General features: G+C 36.4%; 1 protein-coding gene across 1 annotated transcript in view; it reads right to left on the minus strand.

Annotated features, from left to right (window-relative positions):
• Positions 1-3,605: 3,605 nt before the first annotated feature.
• PROS1 (protein S) overlaps positions 3,606-20,979 on the minus strand; it is a 62,077-nt gene continuing 44,703 nt past the window's right edge. The window contains exons 11-15 of the mRNA XM_055567858.1: positions 15,566-15,733; positions 13,942-14,110; positions 11,732-11,880; positions 8,501-8,726; positions 3,606-4,084 (exon numbers count right to left, since the gene is read on the minus strand). Coding sequence (XP_055423833.1) covers positions 3,924-4,084; positions 8,501-8,726; positions 11,732-11,880; positions 13,942-14,110; positions 15,566-15,733 — 873 coding nt within the window. The 3' untranslated portion in view covers positions 3,606-3,923. The remainder of the gene's footprint in view (positions 4,085-8,500; positions 8,727-11,731; positions 11,881-13,941; positions 14,111-15,565; positions 15,734-20,979) is intronic.

Raw genomic sequence — 20,979 nt, forward strand, 5'->3', positions numbered from 1 at the left:
AAGATGATTTCTCACTAGTAAAGTTCAAACTTTGTCACATTATTCTCTCACAGAATTAGGATTCTTTTTGGAAAGGGCTTCTTGTGGGAAGTAGGTCAGCGAAGACTGAGTCAGTAAGTTCTCTGGATGCTATTCTTACCTACAAGGTAATTGCAGGTCCAAAGTACTGATGAAGTAGTAGACTGTGGCTCGGGAAATGTCTCCCAGCCTCTATGCCCTGCTACTTGTTTCAAACTGCTCTAAACTCAGTTCCCCTCTATTTCTGATCCTCTTCGCTTCACATACCTTGATTCAATAATTGGTTTTGATAATCTGGCCTCATAGGATGCTGTTCCATGTAATTGCTCCTCACCTTCACACTCTGTAAACATGACTGCAAGATAACCATGGGCTGAGCTGGACCCAAGCCCACCACTGGATGAACCTCTGACCAATGCCTCTCCTACAGGAGAAGAACTAATTTTCAAATATAAGTTCTCTGCGAAAGCTAGAAGCCTGCTACGGCAAGTAACCCATGTGCAAGATCACTGTCAAACCAGTTTTATTTGTAAGAAACAAACTACTCCTATATAGGAATAATGATTCAGTTTCATTGCTTCAATTCCTGAGACAGTCTAAAAGGACTGCTCAAGGAACACGAGTTTGAGGCCTACCATGGGCCTGGTGGCTCAGGCAGTAAAGAATCTGCCTGCAATGCAGGAGATCCAGGTTCAGTCCCTGGGCTGGAGAAGGGGATGGCTATCCACTCCAGTACTCTTGCCTGGAGAATCCCATGGACAGAGGAACCTTGTGGGCTACAGTCCATGAGGTTGCAAAGAGCTGGATTACAACTGAGAAATGAACACTTTAACTTTCATGGGCCTATTGAGTACCGTCACTTTCTATTCAGTTGAAATTAACTCTTTAGACATTTTACCATCTTCAGTTTCACATGCACAGACTAGGTGCTTGATGAATGTTTGCTGATTAACAAATTAGATTTTTACAACACTTGTCCTTGGAGTTTCCAGAGTCCCTGTCTTCTCCCAAGCTCATACTATCAGTAAAAATATCAAGACATCTGAAGGAAATTATTTTAAATAATAGTCTTCTTCTACACTGACCATAGAGATTAAAGGTCTAAGGGATTTCTAAAAGAAATAAAGGCAATTATTAAACACACTTTTGAAAAAAGTCCTCTGTCCAGCAATAGCACCACTTCCAGAACGAAAAATAAAAAATCTGAAATACGTTATAAAAGTCACATATGAGATTTGAATTACACATATGAGACTGAGACTTGAATTACAATTTCCAACAAGAGAAAAAGGTGAATAACTCTATTCTCACAAATTAACCATTATTTCACTGATATACAATCCATCTCTGCAAATGGTAAGGTGTATGGGACTCTGTAATGACCCTGTCACTTAGATTTTCTCATGATACACAGCTCAAAAAGCACCAAATATCCTATTTGTCCTTCATGAAACCACTGTTCTCTACCACTCTTTAAGAGTCTGTGTATCCTGGTAAAGATCAAGATCAAAGATCTAGACCCTTTCTCTTTCTAAGCCATTGTTTAAGTGCATCTCAAAGATAGATATTGTTTATAAATGAGTATCTGGAACCTCTGTGAAGATCACTGCATGTTGGAAAGTTTGTTTTTCGTGGGAAAAGTGAAATTGACCCCCATAGCTACCCTTGTTTCTGGGCATGATTAAATGAGAATTAGAGAACTCCTTCTGAAAGAAAATTCATTTTTTCCTTCCTTCTTTTTTAAGAATTTCCATTTACTTCCAGTTTTACTACTTCCTTACTTATTTACACCACTGTAATTATCAATAGTTGCTCACTGCAATTCACCATCCACTATGCATGGTGGTAGCCAGGGGAGAAATTACATCCAGTAAAATGATCTAGCACAGTTTCTGGTATGTGTCAAACACTCAGCATGTTACTTTTGCTTCTCTTTCCTTTCTGAGCTCCAGTCCACAACTCAACCATAACTGCTAATCAAATATTACAGCTTCATTTGTCCATCTTAAAGAACTACTGTGCTGCATGAGAGTTACATGAATATTATGTAATTTTATGTTCTCTTCAAAGATTTGATAGAATATAGATATTATTAATATAAAATTTCAAAATATCACCAGTTAATTACGTCTTACATAATGTACAATGTCTACAGTGGAAAAAAGTTTACTTTCTAAAACTGTCAGTGAAACACCTAATACATACCCAATGTGAATGGTAGGTGTGAGAAGAATAAAACTGCCACTTGAAATGCATTAACAGTAAATATATAAATCTTACCTCCTTACTTTAAAGCTAGGATATTAGACAGACACAGTATAAACTGTGTCCCTCTGTGGTTTATCCTTTCATTAAAATTTGTTCTAGTTTTCATAGCTCCTTTTATTCTTCAACGATCACATTCTGGGATTGTACTCTGGTAATTAAGGTTTGATTCAGGGAAAACCAGAAACATGTTTCATATTATTCATTCTCTCATTTGTTCTTTCCATCATTAGGTTCTGCCTTTCCTCATCTACACTTGTGTGACTCACACAGCCAGATTTAAGGAATGTACCCACGCCAGGTTTCTACACCCATTCCAACACAATATATTAGCCTCATAAAATCCAGTCACTAACCAGCAAAATTCATGTGCTGCTCTTATGAAAATTTGTCCCACTCATTATGTAATTCAGTAATAGCCCACTCATTATCTAATTCAAATGTGAAAACAGGTGAAAGAAAGATGAAGTCAAAGCTGGTTTCCCTGACGGACTGTTTTGGAATAAAGCTTTAAGGCCTTCCACTCAATTCACACTTAACAATTCACACTTAACTCTTCTGCTTTCATTACGAAAAAATGAAAACAAAGTATCTCCTCTGATTAACAGTGTCAGCAGCAAAACCCATTAACAGTTCCTGGGATATAAAAACAGAATCTGGGTAATAAAATAAAGTCTAACCTTTTTCTTTTCCTTTGTGCTTAAGTTTCACTTGTGCCCGTTTCACTTGTTCACAAGGGACTGCTTAGAGGGGGCACATACAGCAGCCTCATACATGGCCCTTCAGATCAGAGTTCCTCCTGTGAGCTGGCTGTGCCAGCACCTCAGGTAAGGCGCCTGTGCGCAGAAACACCAAGCAGGACCCTCAATTCAAGACGGCGGAGGTGGTGGGCCCTGTGCAGAGACGCTCCGCTCCACACTGTGTTCTGGAGCATGAGCAGCAAAGCTGTCTGCTCTGCCAGAACTCCACCCCCTCCCACAGCATCCCACCCTCCTCCCACTTTACATAGGCGATCCCTGTAAAGCAGCCCAGCCCACAGCCTGTCAGAAGACCCTGTACTCTAGAGCTGGAACTCCCACCTCTCATTCTCTGATCCAAGGATAACTTTCCTTTGCTTCTGAAGAACCAAACTCAGTCTCCTATTGGTTCGAGTTACACCAGGCAGAAGGTCCCTTATTTGAAGACTGACTTGGGAGGACTGGTAACAATGGAATTTAGTCACAGGGACTTTTGTTTGGATTCTAACAAAGGTTTAACTTCCTTGACTCCTCCCCCCGCCACCCCCCCCACACACAAACAAAACAGATATTTAAACCATAGTTCATGATGATAAAATTAAACTTTACTTTTACAAACATAAAAAAGAAGAAATGTCATTTGTCACAAAAAATTCAAATTAAAAATTTTTATAGGTTTCATTAATGTCTAGACAGCAACAGAGGTAAGAATATTTTTAATATGATTCATATCACAAGAGAATCTTGTTTTCTTGAAAAAGGACCTTTTTAAAATTCCAGGAAGGTTAAAGTACCACAAAATAATCAAGATATGCACATTGTAGGTAAAACACTTCAGCTATTATTGAAACATAAGTATAATTACACACAGGAAAAAGGTATTATCAGCAGAGAAAAAATGCCTTAAGTATGTTTTGTCTTCTGCCAAACTGATGGACACGAGTGAGCTCTAATATCATTATGTTTAGAAATGGCTTCATCCAAATCCAACTGTACACCATTAATGTTCACTTCCATACAGCCTTGATAAAAGGCATTCACTGGTGTGGCACTGAATGGAACATCTGTTAAAACAGAATATTAAAATATTAGCCCAAGACTTTTAGCATCTTACATGCTTATAGTTAGAGGAATTAGTCAGACTGCTCATTTTCAATTAAATTCTAATCCTAAAGGAAAAGTCAATAATGTAATTCTGTTCAATAAGTTCATATTAGGTGACTTCTGTGTTATAAGGTGTTGTGTTTGGTACTGAATTCAGCAGAGCTTGTGTTCCTCTGATTTTGTAAAAGTTCCAGCCAAACCTCAGATAAATAAACATGCTTTAGAAAGAGTAGAAAATAGCATATTCTTACTTGTGGTGTTCTATTTTATTTTCTCCTTAAATCTGAGCAATAGGTTAAGCATTATTAAGACTTTTTTTCAACTCAAAATTATAGCTATTTGGAAATCTTTTTTAAAATGCCATGATAAATATGTCTGTTTTATAATTGCTGGAATATAAGTAGATTTCTGTATTTTCCAAAGAAATAGTGTCTTGCTGAGCATACAGTAGCAGGTCATAATAGGGAATTCACTGTCATGTAATGTTTGGTGTTCGGAAAAATAACAGTTTTAATAATACTTCAGTGAACAGGGCGCAAGGCTTTCCTATACTTTACTCTCCTTATCAAACTCAATATTTAGGCAACATCCTTGGATTCCTGAGAACTATGGTTCATCTTCAAAACAGCCATCTCTCTACTTGCTTCCTCTTTTCTTGGCATCTCATCTCCATAAATTTTAATTCCTAATGGATATTTTTCAGCTCTTATTCTTCCTCCTCAGTACCTTATACAAATATATACTATATACTTATATATATATATACTTCAAATTTCCCACTTCTAACTTGCCAATGTAGTGAATGAATCCATACTTTTCTATGGGCTCATCATTTGTTAAGAAATGGTTTCAAGTCTGGCTGACTAGCATAGGCTATACCATTGTTATAAATATGCCTGGAATCATCTATTTCACCTGATTTTTAATTCATAATATGTGACTTAACATGTCTCTTTTGCATATCAATTAAGAAATTTTCCATTTCCTAGTTCACACTCTTCAGTTCAGTTCAGTTGCTCAGTCGTATCCAACTCTTTGCGACCCCATGAACTGCAGCATGCCAGGCCTCCCTGTCCATCACCAACTCCCAGAGTTCACCCAAACCCATGTCACTGAGTCGGTGATACCATCGAACCATCTCATCCTCTGTCATCCCCTTCTCCTCCTGCCCTCAATCTTTCCCAGCATCAGGGTCTTTTCCAATGGGTCAGCTCTTCGCATCAGGTAGCCAAAGTATTGGAGTTTCAGCTTCAACATCAGTCCTTCCAATGAACACTCAGGACTGATCTCCTTTAGGATGGACTGGTTGGATCTCCTTGCACTCCAAGAGACTCTCAAGTCTTCTCCAACACCACAGTTCAAAAGCATCAATTCTTCGGCACTCAGCTTTCTTTATAGTCCAACTCTCACATTCATACATGACTACTGGAAAAACCATAGCCTTGACTAGATGGACCTCTGTTGGCAAAGTAATGTCTCTGCTTTTTAATATGCTGTCTAGGTTGGTCATAACTTTCCTTCCAAGGAGTAAGCCTTTAATTTCATGGCTGCAGTCACTATCTGCAGTGATTTTGGAGCCCACAAAAATAAAGTCAGCCACTGTTTCCCCATCTATTTGCCATGAAGTGATGGGACCAGATGCCATGATCTTCGTTTTCTGAATGCTGAGCTTTAAGCCAACTTTTTCACTCTCCTCTTTCACTTTCATCAATAGGCTCTTTAGCTCTTCTTCACTTTCAGCCATAAGGGTGGTGTCATCTGCATGTCTGACGTTATTGATATTTCTCCCAGCAATCTTGATTCCAGCTTGTGCTTCTTCCAGCCCAGCATTTCTCATGATGTACTCTGCATATAAGTTAAATAAGCAGGGTGACAATATACAGCCCTGATGTACTCCTTTTCCTATTTGGGACCAATCTGTTGTTCCATGTCCAGTTCTAACTGTTGCTTCCTGACCTGCATACAGGTTTCTCAAGAGGCAGGTCAGGTGGTCTGGTATTCCCATCTCTTTCAGAATTTTCCACAGTTTATTGTGATCCACACAGTCAAAGGCTTTGGCATAGGCAATAAAGCAGAAATAGATGTTTTTCTGGAGCTCTCTTGCTTTTTTGTTCACACTCTTAATGTCTCAATTTCAACTTTTCCTCAATTTTTCCTCATGCTTTCTAAACACATCTTGCTTAAAATTAGTCCTCAGTGCTGTTGACAAAGTCCTGGAATCACAGAAATTCTGACATTTTTAGTTCTTCTGAACTCTTTCATTGTTTGTTTGATTTCCTAAAATTACATTCAACTAATTTGTGAATAAGGTAGTAGGTGGATTTCAATGTATTTAGAATTTATTCATTTGAACCATAATTATACTTCCTAATAATTAACCACATTAATGTAACTATGCATGTATACCTATCAATGGATATATCTATCTAACAGATCTATTTATAACTTTTATAACCTATTTACTATATCTTTTATATATATATGTATCTTGGCCGTGCCACTTGGCTTGGCAATTTCAGTTCCCCTGCCAGGGATTAACCTGGGCCACTGCAACGAAAGGGCTTTCCTGGTGGATCAGTGGTAAAGAATGTGCCTGCCAATGCAGGAGATGTGGGTTCGATCCCTGGTAAGGCTACCTAAGATCCCCTGGGGAAGGAAACGGTAAGCCACTCCAGTGGTCTTGTCTGGAGAATTCCATGGACAGAGGAGCCTGGCGGGTTACAGTCCATGGGGTTCCGAAGAGTCAGACAAGACTGAAGCCCCTTAGCATGCACGCACGTGCAACCATGAAAGCACCAAATCCTAACCGCTGGACCACCAGGGGATTCTGCTCTAGTCTATTTACTTATATTCCCCCAAAACCTAGAGAAAACTTCCATATATGGGAAATGAACACACTGAGCAGTTCAAGTATTTTAAAGATCAGTAGAAGTTCAGACACCAAACTATTCAAAAATGTTTCTAAAAAACTTTCTGCCTCAATTTTTTTGTCATTTAAAGTACAATGTTGATGCCAATGTCATATTTTCCCATATTAACCACTTTTCCTCCAGTTTTCCCTATCTTGGTAAATGGAATCTTCACCTATGCAACTGCTCATGCCAAATACCTAAGAGATTCTTTCAATCATTAATTTCTATTAGCTTTGCTTCTCACATATATCTCCAACCTATTCACTGTATACTATCTCCACTAACATCACCCTAGTCCAATAGCTTCCTCAGCTTCCTCAAGTGCAAAATGGAGACAACAAAAGTACTTTCCTCATAGGACTACTTTAAACATTAAATGATGCACTTGAAGCACTCTGAACAGCGCCCAGACTGTTTGTTAAGCACCATTTGAGGCAGTATAGTTGTCAACACTGTTATTGCAACTGCTTCTTCATCTGAACTGCTTCATTAGCCCCCAACTCATCTCATCCACTTATATCTCCCCCACGATCTATCATCATGCAGGGGAACTTTTTTGAACTGCATCATTGATATACCACTTCCTTGTCTAAAATCTTTTAATGATTCTTACGGCTCCAATAAGACACAGAACTCTGAACCAGGTCTATAATAATCCCACCCACCACCCATTTCACAGCCTCCTCTTGCACGACCATCCCCCTTGGTCAATGTGCTCTCATGGTACTGATCTATACATTCCTCAAGCATGTCAACCCCTTTCCATTCTGCCATGGACAGTTTGCATACTAGCTCCAATCTCCACCCTCATTACCTGGTAAACTTCATTTAATCCTTCAAATATCAGAGTTGTATCTTATTCTCTTCCTCAGAGAGCTTGTTCCTGGCCCCCACAACCAGATCAAGGCCTCATTTTTTCAGGCTGTAAAAGCAACCCCAACTTTTCCTTCATAGAAGTTATGAAAATTTTTATTTTTTTAATATTTTCATAATCAGTTGTTTAATATCTGCCTCTGTCACTAGATGGTAAAGGTCTTAACAGCAGAGATTGTATCCATTTGTTTCTTGATGAGTCTCTATTGCCTGAGACATAGGGTTTTAATAAATATTGGGTGAGTGATGGTTGAACTGAAGAATAAATATTAAACTCAGAAGACAACTGTGAGTATAAAATAAAAATGGCAAATCATTTCTGGCTAGGATAGTCAAATGCATCAAAACTTGGTTAGTTTCAGTTTACCATTAAAAAAATTAAATAAAAATGACCAATAAAGTGTTCATGAAAGCTCCCAGGAAAAGAATAATGGTTACTGGAATTTTCTCTTCCCTTCTGATGCCCCTTTACTACAATTACATATGCTGTATATATATACAGATGCTGTTTTACTAAAATTGTATATTTAAAATACTATCAATTTCATTGAAAATACACTTTTTAAAACTGAAGACAAAGTGAGAAGATACCTGGAAGGCCACCCAGGTAAGTGATCACTGTTCCTTTCATTGCTTCATCCAAGATGGCAAATTGTCTTTGAAAGTCTTCAGAGTGGAAGCTATCCTTTCTAAGTTGAGTCGATAATTCCAAATTGTTTCTGTTGACTCTGACTTCCAGAAAGGTTTGCTGATCAGAACACAGACTTATGGCCTCTATCCGAGCTATTACCATACTTTCAACAGATACCAGGATATCCTGAAGAACAAAGACTCGTTATAAACAAATACTAACAGTAATGCCAAATAAAAGAGACTGTGGTTTTTAAAATTCAAAAAACTGAATTTCAATGAGGTGAGGAAAATATGATAGAGCCTTCAAGTTTAAATGAAAAAACTTCTATTATCATAATCATTATTTTTGAATATGCATTAGTTTTACAAACTCCAGGTTTAGCTAAGATGTGAATGAATGTACAGCAGGTTCTGAAAATTCAAGAAACCAATGGGAACTTAAGTAGTATCTTAAGCAATAAACTTCTTTTTATGAGCCTTACCAATTTTAAAACTTACATATGGAAAAGGAAGGAGTTGAATTATTCTTTGTTGGGAAAAAGACTTAGAAAACTTAAAGTGCTTTATAGTAAGCACATCCAGCAAGACTGAAAGGTTTATTTGTGCCACACAAGAAATCCTGCAGACTTGGGACAAACTGAGTGAAGTCTCTGAGAAAGAAAAACCAGGACTGTAAGTTACAGAGTATTTATCAGAGGTTGTCAAATATATATCAGATCAGATCAGATCAGTCGCTCAGTTGTGTCTGACTCTTTGCGACCCCATGAATCGCAGCACGCCAGGCCTCCCTGTCCATCACCAACTCCCGGAGTTCACTGAGACTCACATCCATGGAGTCAGCGATGCCATCCAGCCATCTCATCCTCTGTCGTCCCCTTCTCCTCTTGCCCCCAATCCCTCCCAGCATCAGAGTCTTTTCCAATGAGTCAACTCTTCCCATGAGGTGGCCAAAGTACTGGAGTTTCAGCTTTAGCATCATTCCTTCCAAAGAAATCCCAGGGCTGATCTCCTTCAGAATGGACTGGTTGAATCTCCTTGCAGTCCAAGGGACTCTCAAGAGTCTTCTCCAACACCACAGTTCAAAAGCATCAATTCTTCAGCACTCAGCCTTCTTCACAGTCCAACTCTCACATCCATACATGACCACAGGAAAAACCATAGCCTTGACTAGACGAACCTTTGTTGGCAAAGTAATGTCTCTGCTTTTTAATATGCTATCTAGGTTGGTCATAACTTTCCTTCCAAGGAGTAAGCGCCTTTTAATTTCATGGCTGCAGTCACCATCTGCAGTGATTTTGGAGCCCAGAAAAATAAAGTCTGACACTGTTTCCACTGTTTCCCCATCTATTTCCCATGAAGTGATGGGACCGGATGCCATGATCTTCGTTTTCTGAATGTTGAGCTTTAAGCCAACTTTTTCACTCTCCACTTTCACTCACAAGAGGCTTTTGAGTTCCTCTTCACTTTCTGCCATAAGGGTGGTGTCATCTGCATATCTGACGTTATTGATATTTCTCCTGGCAATCTTGATTCCAGTTTGTGTTTCTTCCAGTCCAGCGTTTCTCATGATGTACTCTGCACATAAGTTAAATAAACAAGGTGACAATATACAGCCTTGACGAACTCCTTTTCCTATTTGGAACCAGTCTGTTGTTCCATGTCCAGTTCTAACTGTTGCTTCCTGACCTGCATACAAATTTCTCAAGAGGCAGGTCAGGTGGTCTGGTATTCCCATCTCTTTCAGAATTTTCCACAGTTTATTGTGATCCACACAGTCAAAGGCTTTGGCATAGTCAATAAAGCAGAAATAGATGTTTTTCTGGAACTCTCTTGCTTTTTCTATGATCCAGTGGATGTTGGCAATTTGATCTCTGGTTCCTCTGCCTTTTCTAAAACCAGCCTGAACATCAGGAAGTTCATGGTTCACATATTGCTGAAGCCTGGCTTGGAGAATTTCGAGCGTTATATACATACATATATATGTGTGTTTGTTTATTTATTTACTTTCTGAATGTTTAAACTGCTGATACACTATATTACCCACCTTGCCAAGAGTCATCTATGCAGATAGCTTACTAGCATATAGAGGAAATATAAAAAGGGAGAGAAAATAAAATCAAAACTAAGGAGGTGGGTGTTATGATGCTTTCCAGATAGCAGAAAGACAGTCTGAAGTATTTACAGAAACACAAAAAACATAGACAAGATAAAATAAATATCAAGGACACGGCACGTGTTAACCTCCTCTACTATCTGAATTTAGTGTTGAAGGCAGGATTTCCGCTTTGCTTTTTAAAAAAAACAAATTAGCTGAAACCCACATGTAGCAAGCTCCTGTAGTCAACTGGAGACAAAACTTAACAGGATTTGTTCAGGTTGCTTACAGTTAACCATCAGAAACTCTCCATAACCAACCCTGAAGTTGCAAACAGCATCTCTTTTTATCACTACAGGCATTATTCAATTATATGTCTCTTTCTAAAAGCCCCAGAGAACATCCAAGTCAACCATGGCACACACGAAAGCTACTTGCTGTAACTTGCTGGAATCCACTGTGGAAGACACAAGGACAGAATCATGAGCCTCTAACAGAAGGCTGAATAATACAGACCTTCTGATAACTCTCATGTTTTATTTTATCCGAGAGTGTTTCCTGCTCTTCCTTCTAATTTCAAGGCAGAGTTGCCAGTGGGAAGCCAAGCAGACTGGTTTTAGTTTTCCCTAGTCTTTCCTAATTTACTTATGGGAAGAAAAGATTAAGAGTACCAGAAAGCACAAAAAATTATAATTAGACACTGAATATTTCAGAGTGGATTGCAATCAGACTGACTTCTGTTCTGTTAGTACAGATAAATTCCCATGATACTTCAAAGATTCTGAATAAGGGTGGATCTCTATGTACTCAGAGAAGGCTCCAGTGAGTCTGCCTAATCTAAACTATAGATACAATACATAGGTTTTTCCATTCTCCCCTATCCCCTTAACCACTCAGTTCAAACTGTGGAAATAAGCCAGCAAAAAGCTAACAATAATGAATATTTATTCAATCTTTAATGACATGCCAAATAATTTATGTAAGTTATTTCATTTTCAAAACACCACTTCGAGGTAAACACAGTTATTCTATCCATGTTACTGATTTTTTAAAAATTAAAAAATAAGGATCATAAAGGTTCAGAGTAAAGTTACCTGAAGCTTTTCAGTGGTGGAATCGACCAAGGACAAGGCAAAGGGCACTGTGTTATCGGAAACCAAGGCCAACATAACACCGGTGCCCGCTGATGGGCGAATATTCAAGGACACATTGATTTGCCAAGCTTCAGGATTGGATTCATTCTCTGTTTAAACAATGAAACAGAAGCAGGATCAATGTACTCCTAAGTGCACCAGAGGAATTAATCTTATTAATATTCAAAGCCATCTTTGAGTGATATTAAAGAATTTAGTTCTTTCCCAATGATCTATATAACCTAGGCAAAACAGAGCAAAAGAAAACAGTTTTTAATGCAGGCAAGAAACACTCATATGGAACCTCATCCTTTAGTTCTTCCTTAACTGAATTGTGGTGTTTAGAATTATTATGAATTTTCCAGTTGCTCTTTAACAGTTCTCCCTTCTGTCTTACATACTCTCCAATGCTCAAATCTCAGAGTGGTTGTATTATAAAATACAAGAAAGTTCAACAAATTTATTGTAATATTTCTGAGGGAAAATCTGAGTGCAGCTGCCAACCCCAGCCCAGTACTTCTCTTCCTTATAGGAGTCAGGTTAGAGCAGTGGGAAAGAAAAGTCTGATCTCTATACATAGGGGTTTGGGATGGTTTGATAAGAGAGAAATATTCTGAAGTCAACAGTTAGCTTTGAAATTCTAATAGGAACTCTTCTGTCATTCTCTTATCATAATGCTTAACATTCTTTTCTTAATTACTAGGTCAATAGTCGATACAACTAGAGGGCAAGCTCTGCAAGTCTCTATCATTACTGCTTTCCTCAGTAGTCACTTAACAAATATTTGCTGAACTAATATGATTTCAAAACAGTTTTGATTTCTAATAATTTGAAATAATTTGTAAACTAATAATCTGAAAATATTAGCTTAAGATCTGAATGAAGTCTTCCCCATTTAATACAAATAAATGTATAACAATAGTCCAAATACCACTTTGAGGCTTTAAAAGGGTGAATGTGAATGGAGAAAATAATTCTCCTTTGACAAGATATTCTTCCATTTAGCCACATCTAATACTATTACATTTTCCACTATAATCCTTTAAAGTCCACCCAAGAGGAAAAAAAAAACCTGTATAATCATTTTGAAGTAAGTAAATTTACTGTAGGACATTAACAAACTCAAAATGAACATGCAGATATGGAGAAATTATAATGTAGCATTAAATATTAATTATAAAGTAGGCCACGTTTATGTTATCTGTGAAACAACTAGTTAGTTACTTATGAAAGTAAATTCAGGTACAATAAAACTATCTTCATTTTCTTTTCAGAGCTTTTTTTCCATTGGAACAAATTATCATGGGCCTAGTTTTTTTCTATATTCAATCATCAACTCAATTAACATATTTTTTTTTAAATGTTTATATTCAGAACAGAGCTAAAGTTAATGACATTGTATTAATTTACATTAAGAAAACAGAGAGCAATAGTAAGATGCTTCCTTAAAACTGTAGCAATACTTTTAAGGCTGCAAATAAAGTTAAAATATGACTTTTTCTTAAATGAGAGATATTCAAATTAACCCTAAATTCATACTAAATACTGTTAGTAGCTCAAATAATGAACTCATAAAACAGAAAATGACACAGAAGCCAACAAAATAATTAAGATACACAAATACCTAGTAAAAATATGGTGAAATATTCAATTTCAATAGAAACTGGGATAATTAAAACTACAAGATTTACTTTTTCAACTCTCTAATTAGAAACAAAACTTGAGCATAAACTTTCTTCTGTTGGTAAAAGTATAAATTGATAAAGAGAGGTCCTCTGGCAAACCAGCCATTACCCTAAGCACAATGTATATTAAAGGAATTTGAAGGGTAGTCATGAAAACAAGAAAATCTAAGCAGTTTAACTCTTGACTAGATTGATTCAAGCCCTCTCATTAAGAGTCTAGCAAATGGACAGATATGCTTATCTCCAAATGTTAATATGATTTATCTCAGTCTCTACTGTTTTATCTGACACCCACATTTAAGCCAAACATTATTAAATACAGCAGAAAAATAACCCATAGTCAAGAGAAAAAGCAATTAATATGACCAGTTTTAGATATGACGCAGATTTAGTTTCAATTCAAAACAGCAAGGAATTTTTGCTATTTGTTAATGAACAAATTTAAACATTAGTGAGAAGAGAAAGATACAATAGGAGATCACTTACTATAATTTATGCTAAACTGAGCAACTCCAGTACCAGGATAGTAGGAACCCTTCTCCACATTGACAAGACAATGCTTATTTTGTTTTTCTTGAATGATTTCCTTTACTCCTGAAGTTCCTTGATTCATCAAATTCCAGCCTCGAATACATCCATCTAGACGAGGGTTAATCTAACAATATAAAATATAGACCAATGAATGCATTTTAAACTTAGAAAAGGGGGGCTTTATTGATTATATTACTATATCTATTGATATTACTATATTTATTGATTATATTACTGGATACAGGTTTTCATTTAAGGGCAAAATTCTTTCTTTGATAACATTTTAAAATATTTAGAATTTTATCTAAATTTTTTTCAAGGTCTCCTGCAGATGACAATCTTTTCCAGTAAAAGTGCATTTATAACATTAGAGACCTTCACTGGGATCTTAATGATTTTTAACACCTTTAAGCCCCACCTGCCTCTCCTGTATCATCTGGCACTAACTTTTCTGCTTTCTAGTTCCATGTACACTTTTACCTGTGGCTCTGGGTTCTCAGCTGCTTTTGTTTTTCATTAACTGTATTTACAACATAGGTTTGTTTTGCCGTCAAACACCAAGCCTCTTCAGGAACAAAAGTGTTTTGCATTCTTCAGTCTCACCAAAGCATCCTGCCACACTCAGACATGTAGCCATTTCATAAATAGTTGATTCTTTTTGAATAATTTATTTTACTTTTAAAATGTCTTGATTTTATCAATTTCAAAGGACAGATATATTCACTCTAACATGAGTTAACTAACTCAGATTTTATATCATATCACAAATCTTTTAAAAGCTAAGGCAACTGAAATATATATAAAATAGTAAATATTTAAATTAAATCAGTAAGTGTGAAATTGGCAGATCCATGACTTCAAATGAAAAATTTTAAACTCCTCAAGGTCAGTGATCGGTCTCCTTCATGAAACCTTTTCCACAGAGGTTGCTGCTGCTCTTGCTAAGTCACTTCAGTCGTATCCGACTCTGCGCGACCCCTGAGATGGCAGCCCACCAGGCCTTCCCGTCCCTGGGATTCTCCAGGCAAGAACACTGGAGTGGGTTGCCATTTCCTTCTCCAACACATATAGAAAAATCATCTATTATATCTAGCTTCAATTTATGACAGGCGGCAGTTTTATTTCCCATCAAAGATTTTCTTTTAAAAATTCCACCTTACATGCTATACTTGTCTCCCAAATTTTAGTCCTAAAACAGACCTAAGGAAGTCTTACTTTGACTGGCTTCTAGAAAATAATGTACTTTTGGACTCAAATATATGCATTTATATGTCTAATGGCTGAGTATGGACTATTATGATGGTAATATTTAACTGATGCTTGAAGAATTTTTAAAAATCTACTTCTCCATGAGTAATACTGGGAATTTAAACAGGCTTAAAAACACTACATTCATTTTCTTATTTCCTTACTATAATTTCAAAGGCTGATAATGTTATTTTTCCATGTTCAATTCAAGTTTTCACAGTTGGTGTGTTCAACAAAATAGCTTCATTTGACTCTCAGAAAAATACATTTTCAAATCTATTACAGATGAAAGATTTCATCCATGATGAATGATACAAGCTTGGATCATTACCGGTCTAATGAGTGCATTTTCCATTTTCCGAGGTACTCCTGCAAAGTATACTTTGGTTTCTAGAAACCCATTGGTGGGCTTAAAAAGGCTTCCAGGCTTATTTATATTCATTACAGCTTCTTTAGCTATTTTTACACTAATACTCTGTTCTAATTCTTCCACAGAGACCTACAATTAAAAAGACAAAAATTATCAAACAACCAAACATTACTTCATTTCATACGAAACACTAAGACTGAAAAATCCTGTTATTATTCCAGTACATAAATTTCCAAAGTAATCATTTTAATGCACTTGTTAATTTGTTCCAATACATTTCACATGTCAAATTAGTATAAAGGTGATAAAAATGCATTTTAGTGTGATAATTCTTGATCAAAACTAAATCAACACCTTATTTTAAAGTTTAAAAATCAGTATTTTTCTATCACATTTAAACATTCATTTATAATATATATCTTTCAATCCCAGTGTGCCATAAAATTAACAGTTTAAAAAAAAGAGAGTCACTCTACAGAATCTTGGGAAAATTTTAAGTGCCCTTATTTTGCATTTGTCTGATAGTATAAATATGAAATCAATAATGTAAATAAATTTTAATATAAATTAAGAGAAGCTAGTACATTCAGTATTATGTTTATTAAACACAAATTATATTTTGTTTCAAAATTCACATGTAGTTGAGGTCATAAGAAAGCATAATACATTAAATTAAATTGGGCTTTTCCAATTTTGAAAGTAGTTTGGGTTTCTAAAAAAATTGGAAGTAGTGGTAAACAATAAAATTTTTTTTCTTATAAAGGCAATTTGAAGAACCATTGCTGCAATTTCCTCATGTAAAACTGTAGGACTCAAAATGCAAACTCTGCATTTACTTATCAATCGGGGTAACGAGACAATAGGCATAGCAAAGCACTACTACAGGAAAGGAAAAATTATCCTCTAAAGTAAAATAACACCCCAGCATAAGCCTTCATTTGTAGCTTTTATGTTATTCTATGTATAGGAGCAAGTTTTGACAAATATTATACTTGAATTTAAGTATTTACATATTGAAACATATTTTTTAATAAATTATATTCTTTTTAATATAATATTTAGAGCAGTATACTGGATGTGATAGAGTTTAAAACCACAGACTGACAATAACTCATCTTGGTGTCTTTATGGCCCCCTTTATGCTGAATTTCCAAAAGCTTTCAGTCTATCTTAAATTAAAGGCTGGATCTTAAAAATATACCCCGAATCTGACCACTTCTCAGCACTCCTACTATCAACACCGCAGTCAAAGCTGTCATCTTTTCACTGTGTTATTGCAACAGTCTCCGAATCCCATATCCTGTTTTATCCTTGTGAAAGTGCAAGTGTTAGTCACCCAGTCACGTCTGACTCTGCAACCCCACAGACTGTAGCCTGCCAGCCTCCTCTGTCTATGGAATTCTCCAGGCAAGAATACCTGACTGGGTAGTCATTCCCTTCTCCAGGGGATCTTCCTGACCTAGGTATATAAGCCGGGTCTGCAGGCAGATTCTTTACTGTCTGAGCCACCAGGGAAGCCCATAGTTGTGGCCCACGGGCATAGCTGTTCCGAGGCACGTGGGATCTTCCCAGACCAGGGACTGGACCTCAGATATCAATAACCTCAAATATGCAGTTGACAGCACCCTTATGGCAGAAAGCAAAGAAGAACTAAAAAGAGCTTCTTAACGAAAATTAAAGAGGAGAGTGGAAAACTGGGCTTAAAACAACATTCAGAAAACTAAGATCATGGCATCTGGTCCCATCACTTCAGATGGGGAAACAATGGAAACAGTGCCAGACTTTACTTTTTGGGGCTCCAAAATCACTGCAGATGGTGACTGCAGCCATGAAATTAAAAGACACTTGCTCTTTGGAAGAAAAGCTATGATCAACCCCAACATATTATAAAGCAGAGACCTTACTTTGCCAACAAAGGTCCATCTAGTCAAAGCTATGGTTTTTCCTGTACTCAAGTATGGATGTGAGAGTTGGACTATAAAGAAAGTGGAGCGTTGAAGAATTGATGCTTTTGAATTGTGGTTTTGGAGAAGACTCTTGAGAGTCCCATGGACAGCAAGGAGATCCAACCAGTCCATCCTAAAGGAAATCAGTCTTAAATATTCATTGAAAGGACTGATGCTGAAGCTGAAGCTCCAATACTTTGGCCACCTGATGCGAAGAACTGATTCTTGGAAAAGACCTTGATGCTGGCAAAGATTGAAGGCAGGAGGAGAAGGGGGTTGGATGGCATCACCAGCTCAATGCACATGAGTTTGAGCAAACTCCAGGAGTTAGTGATGGACAGGGAAGCATGGTGCGCTGCAGTCCATGGGGTCGCAAAGAGTTAGACATGACTGAGTGACTGAACTGAACTGAGGGATTGAACCCATGTCTTCTGCATTGGCAGGCAGATTGTTTACCACTGAGCCACTATCTTTACTCTCTACAGTTTCCACAAAGTCATTAGGTCCTAACCAGGATCATCTTTTAACATGCAAATTAGATCATATCACTTCTCAAAATCATCTAAGGTCTTTCTACTTAACATAAAATTCAAGGTCTTATTCCAGACCACAGTTCTGACCTCAGTTTTTACTACTCTCTCCCTCTTTCACTCCACTGCATCTACACTCACTTTCATGTAGCTGCTCAAATAAAAATAAACACATCCTCTAGCCTAAGACTGTATTTGCTGTTCATGTGACACAGAATTATCTTCTTTCCAAAATGTCTGATGTCATGTGCCCTCAAGTCTCTGATTTAATGTAATCCCATCAGAGATGGCTTTTCTGATTCCATATGCAAACTCACCATCATCATTCTCTACTGCCTGGCCTTGCTTTTCTTTTTCCTCATAGCATTAATCACTATCTGACATAGCTATTTGTTGACACATTTGTGGTTTTCATCTCATCACCAAAACGCAAGCTCCATAAGAGCAAGGACTTTTGTTTTATTCACTATTGCATCCCCATCACCTAGAAGAAGGAATAGCACAGAAAGTGCTCATAAAATATTTTGTTGGATAAATGAAATTATACAAATTATACATTTTCCACCAATATTAGGATTATACCCAGCTATGAAATATAATAATCACTTATCAATAATCACTTATAAGAATAAATATTCCTACAGGTTATAGCCATTCTAACGACAATCATTACACATTCAATTTTATTTACCTGAATTATAAAACAATTCTAAGTTATACATTTTAATTTCTTATTTTTAACATATTTTATTTAAAATTTTAAAATAATTTAAAATTAGTGAAACAACTGCTATAAGTGAATAGTCCAGTTTATAGGTTAGTTTAATTTAATCACTTTGTCATTAATTAAAATTAAAATACTTATTTAAAATATTTATTTTAAATAATTCCTGTGCTGCATAAATTTGTTTGAAACAGTATAATTCATTAACAATTCATCAGGATTATAAGTTAGTAGGACTACCATGCTACCATACTATCTTTTAAATATAAACGGTATGGAGTGAAAAAAGAAATCCTATTTATCAGTGGGGTGGAAAATGCAAAAATTGTTAAAATATTGAATTACAATTTAAAGAAAAAAACAACAGCACCAAATTTATTACCAAAGTTTCTCTCTGACTTGCTAATGTTCTTAAATTTTATTTTTTCTATAAAACTTGTATTCAGTTTATAGAGGGAGATTTTAATTTAAATGCTTAGCTAAAACATGGGCATATCATTAAATAATAGTTTCTTTTTAATAAGAATAATAAATATAGGAGATGAATGAAACTGAACAGCTGCCTTCCATTCAACCCGTATTCTGTCTTTAACAGGATATAGCTCATGAACAATTCTTCAATAAATACTACTTGCAACTCATGATCACTTCACAGACAAATATTTACCTTCTTTATAGACATTATATCCTACCTAGAAATGTATTTAAATTCACCTTCAAACAGCTGATATTTTCAATTTGTATAAACTCATTGGAAAAAGAGTTCTGTTTACTCTCTTTTACTGCAAAAGTGATTTTAGTGGTTTTAGATAGGTGATTTAGGGACATCTGGCATGAAAGTGTATACTGGAGGAATAGCTGTATGCATGAAATATTACAGATACAGATGTAGTAGGAGAGGTGGTAAAAAAGCTATAGTAATAAGCAACATAAGTCAAAGAATTTTAACAACTTCTCTGACAGTTGCATTTGATCCTGTGAAGCCACAATTCTTTCAAAGTTAGGAGCCCAAAATCCATGGCTGCCAATCAATAGATAGCCCCCTTTTTGGTGAACCACATCTGCACCCAACTATTTATTACACTTTCCTGTAACATATTTCACATTACACCATATTGGTTCACAACGCCACATCTACTATTAAACTGTGAGAGTCTAACCTCAAAGAACATGGACAATCTCTTACTATGGTTTCAGCCCCTTGGACTCAGGAATATAGCATTTTAAACATGCTTACTAAATCCTTATTGAATATATGATTGCAAGAGTGAATAGATATAATGAAATAATTTAGCGATGACTTTACATGGCTGCTTAACATGGACCTTTCTTGTCAGTTCCCATAGACTTATATATATGGAATTTAGAAAGATGGTAACAATAACCCTGTGTACAAGACAGCAAAAGAGACACTGATGTATAGAACAGTCTTATGGACTCTGTGAGAGAGGGAGAGGGTGGGAAGATTTGGGAGAATGGCATTGAAACATGTAAAATAGCATGTATGAAACGAATTGCCAGTCCAGGTTCAATGCACGATACTGGATGCTTGGGGCTGGTGCACTGGGACGACCCAGAGGGATGGAATGGGGAGGGAGGAGGGAGGAGGGTTCAGGATGGGGAACACACGTATACCTGTGGCGGATTGATTTTGATATTTGGCAAAACTAATACAATTATGTAAAGTTTAAAAATAAAATAAAATTAAAAAAAAAAAAAGAAGAAAGTGTCTCTTTGGGGCACCACATTCTAAGGTGAAGCTGATCTTCTCAGATCTTCTCTACTGAAAGTAGCATTGATTTAATTGACATTCTCCCCTCTGTAGACTAACAGTAATCCCTTCTCCAAGATAAGTTCCATTTGAATATAGTAGATTAAAGTTCTAGTCTTGATTATTCAAATAAAGACTCACTTTTAGGGATTATCTAAAAATGCTAGTTTCTAAGCATTCTAATTGGTTTCAGCTAGTGCATCTTATTTGTACAAATCCATTAATCTATATGATAATATTTAAAATTAAATTAAATTTTTAATTTTGTTACTACATGTATTTCTCTTTGACATTAAAAATATTGATGGCTATCCAGTGTAGTTGTCCCAGATCAACCCTTGACCTTATAGGTGCAATATCACAGTTCACCAGTGACAGCCACTAAAAAAGGTAAAAAGTTAAAG

The sequence above is a fragment of the Bubalus kerabau genome, chromosome 2, assembly GCF_029407905.1.
Source record: "Bubalus kerabau isolate K-KA32 ecotype Philippines breed swamp buffalo chromosome 2, PCC_UOA_SB_1v2, whole genome shotgun sequence".
In the NCBI taxonomy this organism is placed as follows: Eukaryota; Metazoa; Chordata; class Mammalia; order Artiodactyla; family Bovidae; genus Bubalus; species Bubalus kerabau.